This window comes from Pogona vitticeps, chromosome 3, assembly GCF_051106095.1.
Source record: "Pogona vitticeps strain Pit_001003342236 chromosome 3, PviZW2.1, whole genome shotgun sequence".
Taxonomy (NCBI): Eukaryota; Metazoa; Chordata; class Lepidosauria; order Squamata; family Agamidae; genus Pogona; species Pogona vitticeps.
The window spans coordinates 74,026,487-74,049,365 of record NC_135785.1 but is presented as its reverse complement, the minus strand read 5'-3'; the positions used below and the strand labels follow the sequence as shown (position 1 = coordinate 74,049,365).

The 22,879-nt window shown below is 38.2% G+C and overlaps 1 protein-coding gene across 3 annotated transcripts in view; it reads right to left on the bottom strand.

Moving 5' to 3' along the window:
- DOCK1 (dedicator of cytokinesis 1) overlaps nt 1-22,879 on the bottom strand; it is a 489,282-nt gene that overhangs the window by 194,926 nt on the left and 271,477 nt on the right. For all 3 annotated transcript variants that reach the window (XM_078391202.1, XM_078391203.1, XM_020791492.3), the window contains exon 29: nt 17,664-17,758. In XM_078391202.1, the coding sequence (XP_078247328.1) occupies nt 17,664-17,758 (95 nt within the window). The remainder of the gene's footprint in view (nt 1-17,663; nt 17,759-22,879) is intronic.

Sequence of the window (22,879 nt, the reverse complement as noted above, 5' to 3'; positions counted from 1 at the left end):
AATCTCTCATGATCTCACAATCCAAAGCACTCTCTGCTGTATCAGGACAAAGGAGACTTAGTGACAGCTTTGCTAATTTTCTTTAAGGTCTGAAATTCTTGTGACAGAAAGTAGGTTTAAAGCCTAGTACTGTATTTCCTGCTTTTCCGCCATTATAAGAAAACTCATTTCCTTAGGTGCATGCAATTATGAAACATTAACACTTTTCCCTCTGATATTTCCCAGTAATTTTCACTCCTTGTGTTCAGAGAGAATGGGGGGGGGGGAGCAAGCTGTAAATATGGCAGTTAGCCAAAGTACTGTGGCTTTGCGAGATTAACACTAATTTGCCCTGAGAGAAGGCAATCTTGCAGTTCATTTTCTTTTGGATATACTTTTCCATCCACTTTCTTAATGGCCCCATAGATATAAGTATTAAGGAATACATTTACTTTCAGTTTTTAAAGGTTGGACTTAAAAAACTTCTTGCTATGCATTTTTACTAACAGTAATTTCACTTCCAGTGAAAATTACATATCTTGCATTTGCAAGGAAATGTGTAAATGATTACATTATTTTTGTTGAAAATAACTTTCCCCCACCATTGTTAACTTAATTATTTTCTAAGATCACTGAGACAATCAAGCTGCTTTTAATTAGAACCACCATGTGTTCAAAAATGCAGTTTCATTCTTTCAAATTTCAGAAAATTCATCCATGGGCTGGGTGTTCCAATGCAAAATTGGTATGTGTGGAGGGAAGATGTTTAGTTGTTACATCTTAGCAGTGTAAGCAGGCAAACTCTGTTTCTAAGTTCTGAATGAATCTTATTAAAATTGGACTTAAGATGGTATTTAACACTGACAAAACTGAGTAAAATTAACGCTAGTTATCTGAATGTCTGTTGGAAATGTAAGAAGGAAATTGGTACATACTTTCATATGTGGTGGGAATGTGAAAAAGTACAAAGATTTTGGAAACTAATCTCTAAAGAACTAAATAACACATGTGAAAAAGATACATAATTTAATCCTGAGATTGCTTTGTTATCAATATTTGAGAATGTGGAATATGATAAGATGACTAAAGAAGCGATTACTAATTTATTAACAGCAGCTAGACTAATAATAGCTAGGCAATGGAAATCAAAATCTGAATTTTGAATGGATGAATGGTATAATGAAATATAACTATAAATGATAAGCTAACTTGTAATTTAAAGGTTAAGGAGAGTTGAAAAAGAAGAATTTTTATGATACATGGGGCAGATTTTTGAAATATGTGTTAACAAGAGGAAAAGGGAAAGCTCCAAATCAATAATCAATGCAGTTCTGGAAAAGAGAACAATAAAAGAAAAAGAAGAATATAGATGGAGGAAGAAGAAGATTATTGCAAGAGGTCCTGTTTATGGTGATGGGGACCACAGTTAATTTGTATTTAGGTTTATGTATTTTATGTTTATGTTATAGTTAAAATTAAAAAAATAAAAAAGAAGCTGTGGGAGCCACGAGACGGAAAGAGGACGTCTTTTAAAACCAACCCCTTTCTGATGACATCATATGGCTGTGGCACTTTTTGGCAACTGAAGACTTCAAATGAACGTGTAATTTACACAAGAGAATTTTAGCCTCTATACAGTATTTCCTTTGCTGGTCAATGACTGTAATAAACATTTATTATTACAGTATTTCCAGGGCCACAATGCCAAATCACTAACTTAATTTAATGATCTTGTTTTAGTAGAAATGGTAAAATTCCAGAATAGATGGAGCTGAAACTACCATTGGAAAGACTGAAAAATGTTTACATCTACTTTTCAGAAATAGTTGCTGCATCATAATGACTTGTGATAAACTTTGTGAAGCACTTCTGTTTTAATTTAACACTTTTGCCTCTATTTAATTACTTAATTCACACCACAGCTTTTCTAAGTAACAAACACATCAACATGTTCTTGCTCCTGACACTTGCTATGACAAAGTGAAAAATAGCAACGCTTGAAATGTGACTAACACCATTTCAGTAGCTTACTTTAGAACAGGTTCCTTGCAAAGCCTCACTTAATTCGGAGAAATTCTAGTTGCTATTACAGAAAATACCTTCAGAGGCCTGGTCTGCTACTACTTGGTTATTCATCCCTTAACAACATCTTAAAACTGATTCCATTGTACTTGGAGGCATGGAGAAAAATATGAAACTATAGTCTATATTTTAAAAGGCCCCTTCCTACTAATTTAATTCTTCATATAAATCTGTTTTAATACAAGTCCATGTGAATCCACCAATCATACAATATTTAATGGGACGTTCTTCAGTGGAAGCATCACAACCAAAACTGTTTCATTTATTCATTTTATACAGCATGATAACTATTAACATCCTTCAGTTTTATAGCACTAGATATACAATAGAGAAAGCATGCCTGGCATCCTCTTATAAGGCCATCTAAGTAATTTTTTAAATGAAATTAAATTGGTATGTGTAGAGGGAAGGAGTTCACTTGTTACATCTTATCAGTGTAAGCAGACAAACTCTGTTTCTAAGTTCTGAATGAATCTTATTCCCTTTGTTGGTCCAAGTGTCAGTCTGCCTCTGAAGCCAATAAGCCCTCAGGCAAAGTCTATCACCTAGGTGATTAAAGAGTTTTGGTGACCTGTAAATGCTTCAAAAAGTATATGCCCCTCTCTTGTGAAATGATCCTAATGTCATATCGCTTACTGGTAATATCACTTAAGCCAGTGGTCCCCAACATTGGTCCTCCAGATGTTCTTGGACTTCAACCCCCAGAAATCCTGGCCAGCAGAGATGGTGGTGAAGGCTTCTGGGAGTTGTAGTCCAAGAACATCTGGAGGCCCAAGGTTGGGGACCACTGGCTTAAGCAGTATAATCTCTGCCTTTCCGATGTTCATTTCTGCCTGGCTTGGTAAAACCTTGACCAACTATGGCCCACCCTCAAGACCAGTCTGAAAGCTTAAAAAAAAAAAGCTGTAATTTGTACGAAATGGTCCCAGTTCATTCAGTATGTGAGTGAAGGAAAAGTGCAAGGAAAAGGAGCAAGGAAAGCTCTTCCTCCTTTGTCTCTGCTTGGCTCGAAGGAAATGTCAGGCCAGAGTTGCCACTCTTTAAGTCTCAATGCAGGTTGGAACACAGGGAACATAGGTTCTATCTTGCTCGGAGTGTTTTCACCAATTTGCAAGTCTTCCCTCATCATCTCAGTCACTTAATAAAAACAAAAGGGCAATGGAGCATGCATATGTTCACCCTCCTTTTTAATGCATTTTTTTAGCCCACACATTTCTGAATAACTTGGTAGGACTAGTAGCTTCCTCCATATCTCAAAGGGCCCCAGCACAGGGCTGTTTCTTGCTTCATGTTTGAAAATACATAGCCCTGACTCAGTACTAAATACATTTTTAAGGATTTTATGCTAGACTAACAACTATCCACATGAGAGAAATACCTACATAATCTTGTAATTTTCTTTTCAAACATTTTAACACCCTTTTCTCCATCTTTAAATAACACATCCAGCCAGCATACAGTTATAGACATACACAAGGGGAACCAAAGATCAATATTCTGTTCTGCCATTAATATTAATCAGTGACCTTGTAATAGCGTTAAGATTACAACAGAGGAGAGAGAGGTTAAATCTTCTCTTCTATGCACTGTGGTCCCAGTAAAAATCAAGACTCCACAGAATGAATGGATGGATGAGAAACAGATGGGTTAACTAATGTTATTAAAGTAATATCTGGCTTGGCACTCAACATATTTCATGGGGTTGCCGTTATGATAAAACAGGAGAGCAATTGTGATTAATTCAAAGAAGAGGAAGAAAAATGTTGATAATAAATTCTATTTTCCTTCAGTTTTATTTTTAAAGTACAAACCTTTGCTTCTGAGTTCCATCACATTGTACTTGCTCATTTGGTTTTTACAGTACTAGACTTTAGAAATTTAAACACCAAATATTGAGGCTCCTTTACTTGGTTTTGTGTGGATATTAGTCAGTTGTGCATCAATCGTGTCTTGTCTACTAAGGTGAGGATGACACAAAAAGTGTATCCAGAAGCAGGAGTCCAGACTACATCTTTTTCAATACCCTCATAACATATTTATGCTTTTTGGTGGAAATTGCATTTACTTGAACATTGTAGGATTTTAACTTTTTAAAATGTGAGGTGGGAATTGAAATGGACAGGCTTGTTTACATTACCTTGAATGGACTATATAATGGAGTATAACAGATTATACATAGCACAGCATGTAATATATTAAATGCCATTAAATTCTACAAGGTCTAATATAGAGCAAGATAATATACGGAGTTAGTACAAATAAATATGTTTAACAAAGCAGAAGGAGTCCATTTCTTGCAGTATGGTCCTCTCCATTTCTCCTCAGAGGCAATACCTGTTGTGTTTAACGGGGCATGTACCCTGGTAAATGGATATGACTGCATCCATAGTAAGCTCCCATTTCCTTATCTTGATGGAATAGGGTTACCCCATCATCAAAATCCACTTTAAGATTCAGGGCCAAATGTAAGACCTGGGGATAGACCCGTGAAATGTCACAAAGGTGTGTCTTCATGACATTAAAGAGGTGGAAAAGATGAGAATTCAGAAAATGCTTCTGAATTAGTCAGTCCTGGAACAGATATGATGGATTTTTGCTAACTTCTGGCTAAGCAGTTAGTATGGTAACACAAAACTGGAGAGTTGGCTTTTTTTTGGTAGCTGGACTGGAACAATAATGCACCTAAGCAGCTGCAGCAGTTGCTGCCCTTCCCAGTAGGACCCACTTCATACATGGCTTGATGAACACTGCATATGACAGATGTGGAGTTTCTTCTTGGTAGAGCTGATAGAGGACTCATTGCCCTCCTACCCCCCGTGGGTTTCCTCTCCAGTCTCCTAATTTTTCTCTGCCTTTTTGGTGTGCAAGTGCAACACACACAAACATTTTCATGAGCCTTGGCAAAAGTGAGGAGTGGGTGTAAATAGATTTTTAGTCACCTTTGAAGCTACCTCTCACAAACAAACTTTCTTCTCCTCCAACGTCACTCAGCCTGAGATTTGTCTCCCTATGTGGCAGAGCAATTCCTTGAGACTACAGCTGGTGCTCAGATTTCTGGCAATATTACCCCAGACAGTATTCTGCATATATTTCAAAACGTAAGCTGCCTTATAATTTTACTCGTCATCATTTTGGCAGAACACGGATTAATAGTGTTCAGGTTTTACTTTTTTAAGTCTGACAACTGTGGCAAAAAAAGGATCCACTGATAGCTGAGCCCTCCAGCTAAACAGACATAAAGATTAACTACAAAGAAATAAAGCTTTTACATAGGAAGTTCACTGGACTAAATAATGCTTTAATTTTATAAATCTCATTACAGTTCTCATGCTTCACAAGAGATGTTTAACATTCAAAAGGTCTTGGAGGGATTATCTTTTCCATCATTCTTAGAGAATAACTCACTAATGAACACAGATACTTCGAGATCTACTTCTGCAATTACCTCTTGTTAATTCTTTGCAGAAAAAATATCAGACTACATGGACCATGTTTTATTTAGAAGTCAGTTCTTTCACTTCACTTCTTCAGATTCTAGAAATGTCACAAGTGAACTGCTTGCTCATCAGTTCTTCACTGGTTCATCCTTTAAAATTTAACATTAATCATTATTTAATCTTAATCTCCAGCCAGGAACAAGTACAATCTTGCTAAATAGTATTTTCCACCTGGTGCTCTATACTTGGAGTTTCTCAGTCAGCATTGATGGAGAAGCTTCCCCGAAAACCTTCTTTGGTGCTCATTACACTCTGTTGTACTCTGCAACCATAAGATTGCACTGAGTGCATTGTGTGACAAACATATTTGAAATAAATCCTCAAAGACATAAATTTGGAAACCATTCCTTTAAAACAACAGGTTAATATCCAAACCAAACAGCCAACCAAACAGCCCACTGCACTGGACATGGGTTAGGTTAGTTCACTGAATGCAGTGGGACCTTGATTACATTAACATAACCTGGATTCAATACACTGCTAATTAATCCTAATAAAAGTGGGGGACTGGGCCATTCAGATATTTTGGCCTACAGCTCCCAACATTTTTCATTACGGGTCATGCTGTCAGGGGGGAGGGGGGAATATTTCTTGGTAGCTCTGGACCAAAACATCTAGAGGACCAGGTGTTGACTTAGTGAGCAAATTAGCCTGTAAAAGCATGAAGCATGTACTCAAGACAATAAGAGAGGTTTTGTTCATACTCACAAGGTTTAGATTAAATTTTTGTTCTCAACTTTTTGCATGCTTCAGAGGGCCTTCTCAGTGGCTGCTCCAAGAAATATGATTGGTCCCCTCCTTCTTGTCCTTCCATTGTCAGGCAAAGGCCTCATGGTGCAGTGGTTAAACCGCTGTACTTTTCAGGCAAGCTTTTAAGCAATAAGTGGAAGTCTAAGGCATGCTGTATTTATTAAATTAAGGTATTTTTAAATGCTTTTCAAATTATTTTTAATCTTGGTTTTAATCTCAATTAATGATTAATGATGAATTGTTCTTAATATAGTTTTTGCATAGTATTATAAAGTTATTGTACAGTTATAATGTTGTGAGCTGCCTTAGGTCTAATCGATCAATCAATCAATCAAATTCAAATACTGAAAGCTGACTATCCATAGCTACCCTGAACCTTTTTTTCCTCATATTCTTTGGCTTCTTTGCCTCAAGGAACTAATTCATCTGTAGGAGCCTCCAAAGTTCTTAGAAGTTTGAGTATAATGCCTAAACAATAAGCTAATAGCTAAAAGATTTGTCTCTATGGCTAAGCAAAAAGACCCTGCCTACATTGAGCATGCCTAGATTGCTCTACTTATTCGAAGTGGTTGTTGAAAAACCAAATAATACTAAGTATTTAAAGTACAATGCTATGTGTCTACTCAGAGTTCAGACCAATCAATTTAAATGTGGCCTCCCTAGTAAGAAATAGAAAATCACTACATTCTGTTATGAAGGGTAAAAGCAAAAGCGTGGAAGAAAAAGGAAATGAAAGATAAATCATCATAGACCTTTTCTGGTTGTGATGGTTTTAAAAAAGAGTAGCTGCTTAGAGGAGAAATAAAAGATAATTTCATTAAGATTTGGTACTTTTGTTGATTTTTGGTTTGGATTTAAGTGGGAAGGATGACATTCTGAAAAGTTGGCTAGAGTAGTGGTGTGCTGTCTTTCAAGTTGAATAGAATGCATGCATTAAAGAATTACAGCAGTGGCTTCCAACCTTGTATAATTCAGGTGTTCTTGGACTGCAAATTCCAGAAACCAAAAAGACAGCACAGCTGATGAAGGTCTCTAGGAATTGCAGGTCTAAGAACACCTGAATTACCACTGGACTATAGGAATTGTATTATTCATAGAGGTAGATTTATTATTGTACATGGTATTGTATGGGTCTTCTATTATACTCTGACACTGATGACACTCAGCTCTACATCTCCTTTTCACCAACTGCAGAGGAGGCCGTTCTGTCCCTTCAGCACTGCTTGGAGGCTGTACTGCAATGGATGCAGGAAAATGGGCTGAGGTTGAATCCGGACAATCGGAGGTCTTGAGGGTAGGTGGTCCCACCATCAGCAGTTTGGGAAACTCCTTCTCATGGGGGGGTGACTCTCACCACGAAGAGTGAGGTTCGCAATCTGGGAATTCATCTGGACCCGGCATTCACCATGGAGACCCAGGTGGCATCAGTGGTCCGTTCCGCCTATTTTCATCTTTGGCGGATTGCCCAGCTGCGTCCCTATCTTGATGTTGGGGCGCTCACCACTTTGGTACATGCGCTTGTAATCTTGAGATTAGACCACTGTAATGTGCTCTACATGGGACTGACTACCTTTGAGGTTGATACAGAAGCTTCAAATGATGCAGAATGCGGTGGCCAGACTCCTTAGTGGTATGAGAAAATGCCATCATATCTCTCCCACTCTGGCCACCTTGCATTGGCTGCCCGTTCGGTTCCACATTGATTTCAAAGTTTTAATGCTTATGTACAAAGCCCTAAATGTACAAATGCCTACTCCCACCAAAATATACCCGTAACACTCGATCTAGTCAGGAGGTGAGGTTGAGGAGCCTAATGCCAAGGGAGGCCCAGAAGGAAAAAACAAGAAACCGGGCCTTCTCGGCAGTGGCTCCTTGCCTTTGGAATAAACTCCTCCCTGAGATCTGCATGGCCCCCTCGCTGGGCATTTTCAAAATCCAATTGAAAACCTGGCTGTTTTAGCAGGCCTTCCCTCCAGCCACTATTTGATTTCTTTTTCTTTTTTCTTTTCCATCTCGAACAATTGATTATCGATACTGTATATTGTTGTTATATTTTAAATTGTTTTATTCTTATGTGTTGTTAGCTGCCCAGAATGGTGAATTGACTAAATGGGTGGGATATAAACAAACAAACAAACAAACAAACAAACACTCCTTTTTATTGCTTTTGGGTTTTTCCAATGATTGTCAAGAAAAGTTTTTTTTAAAGTAACTTTCAGAAACGTTGCCTAATACTATCCCAATTTAAAATAGCAACTGTAATGTTTCACCCAGTGTTCCCTGTTTGGTCCCCCCCAAACCAAGGTTCACTCTGGTGACATTTTCTCTTTCATTTGCTGCCACCAGTGGATATCCCTTATCCACACTTGCACAAGACTTGAATCAGACACTTGCTGCCAATGTAACTTTTTTATTTAGATTGAATTTTAATCACATATGTTCTTTTTTATCATTGTATAGAACCACTCATTAAAACTTCTTATACTTGGTTACACGTTCACTAACCAACTTAGTAATAATATCAGTTCTCTCTATTTCTCTATCTAACTTGACTATTCAATTTCTCTCCGCCACATTCTCATTCTCTCTTTCACCTTCTCTCTTCCAGAGTCCCTCTCTAACTGCCTCTAACTCCCTCTAATTGCCTAAATTCCTCCGCCCCTCCTGTCCTCTCATAGGCTCCTGCACTTGAGCTTCAGCTGTGATTGACATGAGTGACCTGGGCATTCCGTCACAGCAACTAACATATGCAACAGTCCCATTCCATCATACATTGAAGGTAATTAATTTAAAAACTGCTTTTAAAGCCAATAAGGATTAATAAAGAATAACTGGTCAAATATATTTTAGAATCTCATCTCTTCAACAGCATCTCTGGCAAGCTCAATTTAATTGATGCAGAGTTATCAATTACAGGCTTACTACAATAAATCAAAGTTCTAAGAAATAGATGGCTTAAAAACAGATCCATTGCAACCCATGCGCTGTTAGAAAACCAACTTCCTAAATCCTTGTGTGATGTCATTATCAACAGGATGTCAAGCAGAAAACTGCCTCATGGTTGAGAGTCACAGATAAAATACAGAAAGGTAAGCTTCCTCCCTCTTGCTTTCCAACTCTGTTCAAATGAAGTCACATTCTGTTAAGCTGTACTTAAGAAAAAGGTAGCAAAATAGTTATATAAAAATGTGTAAGTTTTTTAAAGTGTTTCATGTGATACAAGTGATGTATCAGGATGCAGGAGATCTGGGTTCAAATCACTGCTTCACCATGGAATCACACAGGGTGGCGGCACTTATACGAACATTCCTTAAGTCACATAGCTTTAAAACCATATTAAAGTTGCTATATGTTGGATGTGACTTGACGATATATAACACACAAACATATGCACAATGTGTGCCACATGCTAAAGTCACTGCAAAACTGATGACATCATAAGAGTCTGGTTGTTGCTATCCTTCTGAGTTAACAACGTAGTTTATCCAAACATAGCATCTTCCAGTGTGTTTTAGCTGCACTGTCCTATCCATTATTTAAATCCTTCTCAGTTCACTACATGCTTACAGTAAACAGAGAGTTCCACTCAATTTCCTACTTCCAAACTTTGAGTGTGTTCTGTACCCAAATTACACTGAAAATGGACATATGAAAAGTTGTCATTGGGCTGGAACTAGACATGTTCTTCTGCAAACTAAAGGGCTCTTTCCTATTGCCAAGGGACAGATTGTATTTGTTTTCAGTGTGGAAGGGATTGTCACTCTTGTATTGGCCTTCTCAGCCACACTAGATGCTGTTCCAAGACCTCTATTCAGAGCACGTTACCATAGTCTCTTTAGACTGAAGGATGCCCCAGATTTAATATACTTAATCCCATTGTCCTTTCCACCTGCCTTCTCCCAGAGTCCTATTACATAAATATGCACATGAGTTAGTATTTCTGGTTGTGTGCCAAGTAATGTGACTTGTATAAGGAGAACAACCAGCACAAACTTCTTAACTGGCAGCAATTCAGCACTGAAAGTTATCCTGATTGAGTAGTGGAAACATTATATCTAACAGAAGCTGGGACAAAAATATACAATCTTCAAAATAAAACTGTAAAAGAATAAAAATAATTTATAACTTTTTAAAAAAATTTGTTCCCATGACTAACTTGCAGTGCTGTGATAACCATCAGCTATGACTCAGCAAGTAATTGGTTAATTCTCCCACTTTAATGAGGTAAGATAGCAAGAGAGATTGAAAAACCAGTTTAAAAAAAATAATAACCTGGGGAAAAATATCCCAGTTCACTTACTCCCTAAAGCTTCTCATTCATTCATAAAAACTCTATGTTATATATACAGTGTATTGCATATTTGCCAGTCTACAAATATTTAATCATGTTAAAAGCACTGTAATTTGGTTTTGATTCATTTATCAATAGAAATAGCACATTAGAAGACAGAAATCTAAACAAGGAGTGTGCTACAAATGAGGACAAATGTTCGGCTCCTTCCCCCAGCCCTTACATTATACTATCACAATATTTCTACAATGGAAACTATTCATAGACTCTGTTACTATGAAACGCATCAAGGAAACTAAAGCAGTACATACACCCCCTGTTAATCAGATGTAGTATGCAGCAAAAGAAAATCAACCTAGGTCAATGGAGTGGGTGTCACCGTAGATAGTTACACTGGATTATCATTTAACAGGATCTAAGATGCATGGTTCTCCGTTCTGTAGATATAGACAGAGATCTCCTGAGTTATGCTATACACAACATGGTGGGGAGGGGGGGAGTGCTAGGATAAGACTCTGAGCAAGCAATGTCTTAAATTGTTAATCTATCTAGCCAGTTCTACACAATGCCTGGAAAGTTGTGTTTTGTATGAAATAAAATGGAACATTTATTTGGCTTTGTCGCAAACACATATATACTTCTACACTGAAAGCACCTCTGAACTGTGCGTCATAAGCAGACTGTTCTATTCTGCAGCTCACAAGCAAGGGTACAATGCATATCTGAAATAATAACTTCCATTGAACAAATTGAATGGGTGCCACAACTGAGAAACGTGTTTCAGTATCAGTATATTCTTTCGCATGTTCATCAAATAACCCCTTTTGGAGTACAGCGGGACTTCTAGGTTAATTTCATCTCACTGGAAACTTTCTGTTCATTGCATTAAGGCAATTCTTAGCCATTTCTCCATAAAATTTAAATTCTTAATTTAGAACAGGGGTGCTTTTAGTCAATGCTCGAAACAATGTTCTGAAGAAACAAACAACCAACCTCACACTGAATACAATGCCAGTTCACATGCTGCTCCACAACAGAAAGGCAACGTGGCAAATAACACGTCTTCTGATACAATAAAAGTTTTTCTGTTCTACTAAGGGCCCCTTAGGTTAACACACACACCCATAGACAGAGTGAACCTGCAACTTCAGGTGACAAGCACTGTGGAGGACAAAGCATCAGTGAGGTGCCAAGAGGCAGGGTTATATACACAACCAAGACTTCACATGCATTGAAAGACACCCATTATCAGTGTTGACATATAATTTAATTGCAAGTCTGATTTTTTCCCCTCTTCTGAATATAGAATGGAGGGAGGAGGCATCTAAGGCCATCAGTTGAGGCAGCAAAACATTGTGTGCCTGCCCTGTACATCACAAAGATTACTATGAGCTCTGTGAAAAGATCCTCCGAGGGATATTCAAAGAAACAATCTCTCTCTCTCTCTCTCTCTCTCTCTCTTTTTTGCTAGTCTCTCAACATACATCTCAAAACAGAGCATAACATGCACATGTATTCTGGATTTTCTGGATGATAAGAATCAGATCTGCTGCAGTTTGTTAGCTGATATAATGAGCCAGGCATGTCTCAGAGTATTGTCTTAAAGCAATATTAATGTCATAAATCACAGTGGTGAATTGCCATTACATTGAGGTGTCACTGCTTGTGATTTATGCCACTGCACTTATGCTGGCACAACTAAACAGTAGGATTCTGATTGTAGTTAAGAGATAAATAAAACATATGTCATAAAAGGTGCTGTACACTGAATGTTCGTGTTAGAGACTTTGGTACAAATTCTGAACAGTAATATTCTTCATGTCTGATGCTGTGTCACAAGAAATTAATGAAAGGATCATATCACAAATATTAGAATACACCTTTTTGTTGCTGGAAGGAAAGGAGGCAAAAATAAATAGCACTGGCAATGAGAATAAAGTAAAACATGGGTTTGCAGAATCCTTGACCAAATCCCAAAAATGCCATCAAAAAGAAAGAACAAAGACCATTTACAAGGTGAGAGAATGCTAATAGGAAAACTTGGAGTGTGTGATGGCTGAAGACAAAATGTTCTGAACAATTATGTAGAGGACTTCATCCAAGAGTGTATTGGCAGAGACTGTTCCTTTTAATCATGATGATAAATGTGTTCCTTTATTTGGTCAACCAAATAAACATTTCTTGGTCATATTGGTAACAATCAGCTAGTGACAAAAAAAATAGTGGAAATCAATTACATCCTATAAAACAGATCTTTGATGAATAAATTATTTAAGCTAGCTCACGTTAATAAAATTTGCACCCACTGTGTATGTGGAAAACATATGCCGAGAAAGCAGTGTGTAATGACATGTTAGTTTTGCTGGAATAGAGTAATATGACTTATCCCTTCAGGTTCTCTACCATGGTAATGGTAAGCTGAAACTGATGTGTGGCAAAAGTGAGCATTGTAAATCAGTGTGATAAGATGTGCCATCAAAAAATGTTTGATTCATAATAGCAGAAAGATATATAATGAATTTGCAAAGGCTTTCACGGCCGAGATCTAATGGTTGTTGTGGGTTTTTCGGGCTCTTTGGCCGTGTTCTGTAGGTTGTTCTTCCTAACGTTTCGCCTGTCTCTGTGGCCGGCATCTTCAGATATAATGAACTTGGTATAGAAGCCTTACTGAAAAATAATTATTGTGTAAAAAGATATACTTACTGATATTTGTGAAGGGGGGTACTTTGAGAATTTGAAACATGAACAATGTTCAGAATTTGTAGCCTGAAATTATGAAATAGTACTACTTCTTTTGGTGACTACTTTTCAGTGTACTATACATTTCATTCTTAATTCACAGAAGGTATGGTTTATTTATATTTTCTGTTTTAAATACAGACTTGTTATGTGCCTGCAAAATTAAAAAGAAAACTTTCTCTTTCTCTCTCTCTCTCTTTGTGTGTGTGTAGATTAAATCTCATGTACTTTAAATAAGAAGTTAATTAAGTTCCATCAGAAGGTGGTGCTTCCAATGGAGTATTTCTGTCAAATGCAGAAGGTAGACCTTGATACACTAACTCTTTTCTAGGATCAGTAACCACCGGAAGATACAGTAAGAGGCATATGGAATACTTTCCACCTTGTTTTTACTGTCCAGCTTTCATATGAAATTGTGGATGGTCTTCATATTCAGTGACGCATCCTTACACTTGATGGGCTTTTCCCATTCCTTCACTGCTCACTGCTATCTTTCCAAGTCTCAGTCTTCTTTTGATTTCTTGGCTACAGTCTCCATTTGGATTGAGAATGGACCAAGGTAAACAAAATCTCTATTTCATTTTCTTCAATGTCAATATTCTTCTGTTGTCCTCATTTTTGGCTTCTGAAAATTCAACTGCAGTCCTGCTTTAGCACTTTCTTCTTTCACTTTCACGAAAAGTCATTTCCAGCTTTTGCTGTTTCCTGTTAATAATATAGTGTCGTCTGTATGTCTTCAATAATTGATGTTTATTCCACCAATTTTCACTCCTCCTTCATCTGAATCTAGTTTGGCTTTCCATATGTTCTGTGTACAGACTGAACCAATAAGGCGATAAAATACACTCTTGTCTGACACCTTTGCCTATAGGAAACCATTCTATCTCTCCACATTCTGTTCTAAGGGTAGCTTCCTGTCCTGAATCAGGACAATCAATGCTGAGGCGTATCAATTTCATTCAGGACAACCTGCAGTTTCTCATGATCTACACAGTCAAAGACTTTGATGTAGTTTTTATGAACAATATGAACCATTTTTCTTTCTGAAGAAGTAATTTTTATCCCTAAAGGATGCCTGTCAATAACAACTATACATACAATTCAAAAAGCCTGCCTTCATTTTAATTAAATTCTATGGCCACAGTAAAATTAATTTGGGAGAAGCTTTTGTATCGTCTTTGCCAAGCCATAATAGTTCAAGTATCTTGGCACAGGTGCATCTGAACAGTATGAGAGAAATAAAAACACATAAGACAATGTGGTCTGTAGAAGACTTTTATGGAGGCTTCCCTGCAGGAGATGTAATTTGAAGACACTATCTGAAAGCCTCATAAAAATATAAAATGAAAGTGCAGTGTCTATTCCAACGAAGGTCTTTCTAAATTCACACACTTAGGACAAGATGACACATTTTCTATTCTCTAGAATTGTTAGGAACATGAAGGACTAACATCAGAAAGTATTTCAAGCACAAGCATCTTATACCTGGGATGAACTTCAAAAGCAAACTTAAAAGTGTTTTTTGAGTGTAGGGAAACACCATTCATGCAGAAGAATCTGCAGACTATGTGGAATGAGAAGAGCAGGAGAGAAGGGGGCAGTCATCTTTCAACAACATTTTAAAGTCTCAGTTTAGTGTGTGTGCTTGTATGTATGTCTCTGTAAGTGAGAGAGAGAGAGAGAGAGAGAGAGAGAGAGAGAGAGATTGTGTATAGAAGGTATTTAGCATATGCGCCTGTAAATAATTCAGCAGGACTGCCATTTTATTAAAGCAAGCAAGGGATATTAAAAAAAGAAAATGAAACGAACAACAAAATTTGGGAATGTTCTATCCGTATTTCTGAGATACTCACAGGAAGGGTATCTATGCCATTTTGGTTAATATGCCACAACATAACATGCCTTACTTTATGATAATCAAAATCTGTTAGGAACTAGAATGTTATAGCAGGGATGAGGGTGGATGAACATGACCGCTCCCATGTGAGAGTAGCAGGTACTGCTTGATTAGAGTAGGAGAAAGGCTGGGATCCTTGACTTTGTGGCATAATTCAGTGAGTCAAGTGACATGACATATTGTAGTAAGAAAAAAAAAGATGGAGAGTGTTTTTATTACTACATCCAGTGCCAACAAATGCTACATATGGTATCTCCTTTCACATTCAAATTCAAACCAATGGCAGACCAGATCTTATGAGCTCAATCCCTAGCTTTACCTCCAGATAAAATGTGGCTCTGACTTGTCCATAAAAACACAAAAGGAGGAGAGGAAGCTCAACCAAGCCTGTACTTTCTTTGCCTTGCCATCTCCAAATCCCTCTTCTAAGGCCCGGGATATGTTTTTATGCTCTGCAAGCCAGCTAGCAGGGATAAGAAAGGTAGAGAAACAGAAGGATGATCCTGCCCTTGCCATACGATTTGCTGTACTCATCCTGCGTACCACTACTTTATTCTCCTCTAGTCCTGCATCCTTCACACTGCTCACCTTCTCTATGCAGTTACTAAAGGCAGCCAGGAGTTACTGCCTTGCACTCTGCTTACTGCTGCCTGATCTGGCAGGTGTCCAGTTGGATTCACTTGTGTTTCAGCCAGAGTTTAGAATGATATTTCTCAGTACTAAAACCACCAGAACCTTCCTCCCAGGAACTTCAGTTCTTCTTGGTTGCATGACTGTGCTTAAGAGGGTCAACTCATGCCCATGCACATGCTGAAACCATAGAATGGAAAACTTACTTTCTGGGACTCTGGGTCTCAGATTCCTTTAGCCAAGACAATCACTTGTCATACTCTTTGGAATAGTACTTCTTGAGATTAAACGACCAGAATCCCCCAATACAGCAGAATGTGGGGATTCTGCTGGCTTTACTCTCAAGAAGTACTATTCCAAGCTCTGGCTAAAATCCCAGTGAAGCCAGCTGGACAATTGGCAGCGCCGTCAGCATATTTATATTTCAAATAAATAAATAAATAAATAAATAAATAAATAAATAAATAAATAAATAAATAAATAAATAAATAAATAAATAAATAAGTGATAATACTAATATTGGGGAAGCCATTTTGGATTGGATTCGGGCAGAGTTCATTAAGGAGTTTTTGGACAAAGGTGTGTGTGCAGTGTTTTAAAATAGATCAATCAATCAATAAACAAGTAAATACATTAACTGATTTATTAGGTGAGTAATTGGTTGGTTAATTGGTCACTTGGTTGAGTGGTTAATTAATTAATTAATAGTGATAATCACTGAGTTTATTAATAAATATATATTACTATAAAAATAAAAAATAAAAAAGGAGGGGGACAGTTTACAGTCAGGTTGGGAGTTCTGGTTTGATTTCTTACTAATTGTGTGTGGCATGGTGCCCAAAAAAGGACAAGGTGGAAGAAAGAGTGAACAGCCCGTGAAGGCCAAAACGCCCTCCATGGGCAACCCCTGTGAGTTCATCATCTGAGGGTGAGGACTGGCCTGACTATGGGGCCATTTTGACCTAACTGAGTGCTCTTGAGTGGGAAAGGAGGTACAGAAAATACAGCAGAATGCCCCAATAGAGCAAAATGTGGGGGATTCTGCTGGCTTTACTAGAAGTACTATTCCAAGCTGGACTAGGGAAGCCAGCTGGACCCCTGGCAGCACTGCCAGCAATAAGAAAAGAACAGGACATTGGTTCCTGCCTGTCTTTGATGCTGCATTATGAGAAAGGATTAGGCGATCAATGCAAAGGATGCAGGACTAGAGGAGAATCAATAGTACTACACAGGATGACGCCTATTGTGAAAGACAGCAACAACAACCATATGCACATGTAGCATACAGACACCTTCCTCCAATATTTAAACTGTCATTGCTCAGCTGTCTTTCACTTAGCAGCTTGCAAGCACATCTTATACCCAACAGATTTTTCACACCAAATGTTGTAGTGATAAGACCATATACATTCCATGAGGAATAATTTCTGTGGTTTAAACAGAGATTGTAAAAGCAACCATACTATAGGGCTGCTCCCACAGCTCTGTAATAAATTTCTCCCTCCCTCCTCAAAGTCTGCTATTGTTATTTTGAAACTTAACTTGAACCTTTTTCAACTAGAAGTTTTCCTTACGTCAGAGGACCCAACACTTTATTTGGGAAAGTGTTGTATAACATGAGGCATCTCTAGAATCAGCACAGCCACCCATTTGTGTCATGGGATGTGTGTCGACTTAATACTCTCAGTATGTGCAGGCATACATGTATATACACACACACACATACAAACATACACACATTCCTTAATTTAAAAAATAGTAAAACAGGGAAGGTTCAGTGCTTTTCTCTGTAACTTACTTATTTTGCATCATGTTCATTATAACCCAGTCAGAAGGATAGACATTCTTCCCAATGAGATTCTTGAACATGATAAATGTCTCCATCAAGAAGTCCTTAAATAAAAAAAAGAAAACAGTAAAGAGATTGCTATTTAGATTTTTAAATTGAGGGAAAGCTCAGAAGATTAAGGATCAGACTGAAAGGGTACATCTTGCTGGACAAATACTGTAACACAAAACTAACAGGTTCTAATTAGTGGTATATCAAGAGGTGACTGTTCCGTTGTGATTTGATCTTAGCACTGAGCATATCCAGTACATTTATACTGTAATCCACTTATTATTGCTATGGATAATAACTAAAAGGAAATCACACATAGCTAAAGCAACAGAGTAATTAATTTAATTTGGCAAGGTTTTTTTATTGTTTTCTGTACTTATAGGTTATAAACAAGCAATAAGCATTGGCATTCAAAAAAAAGAAAAGAAAGGTAAACAAATACACATCAATTTTCAGTCAAATTCAGAGTGATTTCTGGGCAGTCACAATGGAACGACTCCATATAAGACATAAGCCAACACCCCTCCCCCCCAAAAATATCAAAAACTCTCAGTATTCTGAGAAGAACAGAATGACCTTGAATATTTGGAATATGTAAAAAAAAACTGTGCTTAATATGTGTTGCTCACATATACAAAATGTTTCATGCTAGGCAGGTACTTCACAAGCTCAGTAAGCATGTTCTTACTGTAAGTGACCAAACTGCATACCAAAATTACTATTTTTAACTTAGTAAAGTTTAACATTTTTTTCTGATCAGCCCGCGTTTTGTTGACTGAAAGTGTAACTTCATAGGCTCATTTGGATCACTTAGGGTTGGATGAAAATGTGATATGCCTTTTGGTGCGATCTTCGCATCCAAATGGCATATTGGAGCTCAAGTGCTCCTAGTTGGTCTGGCTCCTTCAATTTCTGATATCAGGAAGTGGCTTATGAAGCAAGCCGCTTCAGTATAATGGCAAACTGAACACTTCCTCTGATCTTTGGCAGAGGAGTAGGGGAAGTGAAAAAAAAATTAAAGACTGTGTAAGGGACCTGCATGAGTTATAATTTTAAAATATACAGTAAATATTTTTTATTTGCCTCATCTTTCATTGGCTGGTTGAGAAACTGCTGACAGCTGAATCCATGGCAACAGATTTGACTGTGAGTGGTTTCTTGACCAGCCCTTTAAAAGGAGATGAAGAAAATATATCTTTTATTATATTAAAAAAAATTAAATGATGCAGTGCATCCGCAACAGCCTAGTCTTTTTAGTCTTTTAAAAATTCACTTCCCCGTCCCTCGGCCATGGACCAGAGGAAGTGATTAATATGGTGGTTCACTTTTAAGGTACAGTATTTCATAATATTGGCAAATTCAAACTTGATGGCTTTCTTTGGATTAGGTCCAGTGATGACACCTACTCAAAGGGATCCAAACCAGAGTGATCATATCTGCACTAAAAAAACTAGAACCCCTGACAGGGGATCAGAAAGGTATGGGCAGGATCATACTCTCTTTCCTTCCCCTCAATGTCTCAATACTCACAATAAAGCACAAGTCAGCAGCACGAGCCACCACTTGAACCATATGATATTCCCCTTCCATCATTTAACAGATCCCTTCCATTATAAAAGAATTTTCATAGGTTATAATTGCAGTGCAAAATGAATGAAGTTACCCCTTGTTAATTTATCACTGTAATAGCCAAAATCCTATTAATTTAGACAGTTGCGTAAAGGTAATCATGCGAGCCCCCCTGCATTGTGAAATCAGTTACATCACCAGTCAAATGACCTACCATGAACAGGACAATCCACCAAAGGGAAAGAACCACTACATGATTACCCTTGGTATATATTTTTTTTCCTTAACAGGACTCTGGCCAATGTAGTGTAGTTATGTCTTTGTTACTTGGGAAAGTAATCAGTTATTAGTAATTAGCTACATCCAAGCTCTAGACAATCACTACATTGGCTTTGGATCCACAGGAATGATAGTCTGAAGATCCCACTCTTCTTTTGGAGCCCCAGTTCATGAACCCTAGAAATCTACCCACACATATGAACACTAGTCATAAATATAATCTGAAGACCTGTCATCTGATCACTGTCTCTAGGAGCAAACCAGCTTGTTTCTGCAGTGAAACCAAACACTGGGCTAAACGCCTGTGTAGTCAACCTAAGAGTTAACATAAAACACTTTCTTTTATTTCGTCGCATATATCCTATTTGCATAAAATGATTGGCTTCTCTGCTACATCAACTTAGTACCTGGGACTTCAGCACAATTAATCCTGATGTGAACAGGGGCAAAACTGTACCTATAGAGTTAACTTTAATGGTTTCTGGTACACACGTCCTTAAAATAAATTCCATTTCATCCTTTATTAATTGTACTACATGCTTCAGTTCTTGAATCTGTTACATATTTTGCTGAAGTTTGGGAAACAATTTTCTATATTCTCTGTAGATTGACTTGCATACTTTGCTAATCATGAAGCTGGAAGAATATATTAGTGATATGAATTTGCTGATTCAGATAGTTTTGCTTTTTTTGTTATATGCTGTTAGGTCAGAACAGACTTATAGTGACTAGAGATAGGGGTGTGTATATAAGCTTGACTTAATGAGGGTCCAGACCATCCACTCATGCATCCGGTGGCAGCCTCATCAATCCTTCCAATCACCCCCAGAGCGCTGCTCTCTTCCTGCTCGGCTGGCCACTCAGCAGCCATGCAGGGAGAATCGTCCTCCCTCCCACTGCCTGGAGTGGCCAGCTGAGCAGGAAGAGACCAGCGTTCTGGGAGCAATTGGAAGGATGAGCGGGGTGGCTACCACTGTTGGACGCGTGAGTGAACAGTCCAGACCCAGGGGCCAGACTCTTGTCAAATCCAGCTGTGCAGAGATATTCATATCCGTATAGGAATCCAAATAATGACCCTAATAATGTCCCTAAAAGGGCTTTCAAGGTAGGATTTTTAAGGAATGGCTTTACCACTTCCAAACCCACAATAACTGTCCATGGTTGAACAGAGATTCAAACCCAGGCCTTGTGAGTCCTACTTTGTCCCTATCCACTACACCACACTGTATATTTGTACTTTATCTGTTTACATTTGCACAGTATTATCTTATTACAGTCAGAAAAAAATGAGTGTATTTGAGAGAACATCCATGTCATTTGGCTGCAGGAAAAAAAGCAGCAGCTATCATGCCCTTGGTGGTGTTTTCTAGAATGAGGCTGAAGCCCTACATAAGCTCTGTAGATGCTGGACCCTCATGAATACAAGAAGTCACACCTGAGGAATGCCAAGGTCCTGATTCCAATGATGATCTAAGACTTATTCCCAGTCCATGAAAATAGAAACTATCAAAGGCTCAGGAGAGACACATGGCCACTAGATACAGTGCTAGGCTCCAAATGAGGTCTTCTCATGAGCAGCAGCTTCCTTCAAAATGATCTCTATGAGAACAAGCCTCCACTTATTTTGGGGATCAAATAATCCACATCTGAGCTTTGGGTGGGGTTACTGGCAATAGCCACAGCAGAATAAAATCTTCTGGGAACAAGGTTCTAACTCTGCTTGAACTTGTGACTGCCAAATCATGCTTCCTGGATTCTTAGTTACTGTCTTGCCATGCATGATGTTAGACTATCTCTTCTGGTTTCCTATGTCTCTTCTTCTCAGGCTCTTGTCTCTGCTGGCTCCTGATTTCATAGGACTGACCTAGTCTTTGTAAACTGCTGTCCAGAACTGCTGCTTCTTGGTGGAACTTGACCATGCTTTGTTTAGCCAGACTCGGCTGTAGCTTGCCCTTGGCAAAAGCAATCTTGTCTAACCCATAGCAATCTTCTGTCAGATAATTTACACTGAGTTCCTCTTTCAACTATCAGCTGCTGGAATTCCACAAATGCAGCAAAGAAAATCATGGAAAATAGGGCTTTCTCCTTTGGTGAGAGGCATGTTCCACTTGTTTCTTCTCTTTCTGGACTGTTTCCGTTCCTGATAAGAACTACTTGTAAGAACTAATTTTTAAGAACTGGTGTCTCAGTCTGCTTGTTTCCCTCTTTCCTCACTATCACCTTTTCCTTTGGTGTCTTGTAAGCGTGGCAACAGAGACTATCTTGTTATTTTTCTGGAGGTGTTCTGGGGAACTTTCAACTGAAGAGCAGGGCAAAATACTTTCAAAATAAATCTTACACATTTAAGAACTGGAAACCGGTGGCTAGCACATCACTATCTTCCCTGTGAAGCTCATTATCTGGCCAGCCCCCATGAAGCATGCCACCTGAACTTCTTGAAGCAACCACTGGGATAGAGAAAATTGGAATCGAGCACTTAAATGGAGGGAGGAAGCTTCTTTCCCTGATGATTTCTCATCTTTCTTTGTCCATCCACTTTCTTTCAAAGGAAATCCAAAACAGGATGTTTCAGGAAGAAAATAAAATCTTTCTCAGTGGCAGCTTCTAGTCTCATATCACTAGCCACGTCAGAAAGAAAATAAAGATGGGTGTGCTAAGGAGAGGAGGAATTCTCTTTTCATATATCTGTGTTCAGATATCATTCATCACCCCATTCTTTCTTTTAATTAAGAGAAGTAATGAAAGCTTTTTGTTATCATCCCTAAAGCTGCACAAATGCACAGTCTGAAACGAAGATGCCCTTACCATGAAGAATTATACTGGCAGTTTGGGAATTCTTCTGGATTGGGTGTTAACTGGAGGAGCTTAGGTGGTGGTCTTTAGGATTGTTTTTACTTCATTAGACTGGTTAAGAAGTTATCCTGATAGGATGACTCTTGCCTCCATTATTCTTGCACTAGTGATATTCAGCTTGGACTAGCATAGTACAGTATGCTCAATGAGGGGCTGCCTTTAAAGACAGTTTTAAAAATGAAAGCTTTTAATTGGTGCAAAATGCAGGCCCCTAAGAATTCTCTTTGGCATGAAACACCTTTCATCACTCAATGGGCCCCTCTAGGGAGACCAATCATAAAACAGGAGTGGTCATTACTGAAAAGGCATTTCTATTAATAGCTACACAACACACAACATCTAGCCATGAAGAGGGACCTCCAAAAATAATCCCAGAGTCTTGGTGTCTTTTCAGGGAGTCCTCTTAGGTATGGGCAACCTCCACAGATGTGCCCACAAGGCGTTATGAAGCCCTGGATTACTGAAGAAAAGTT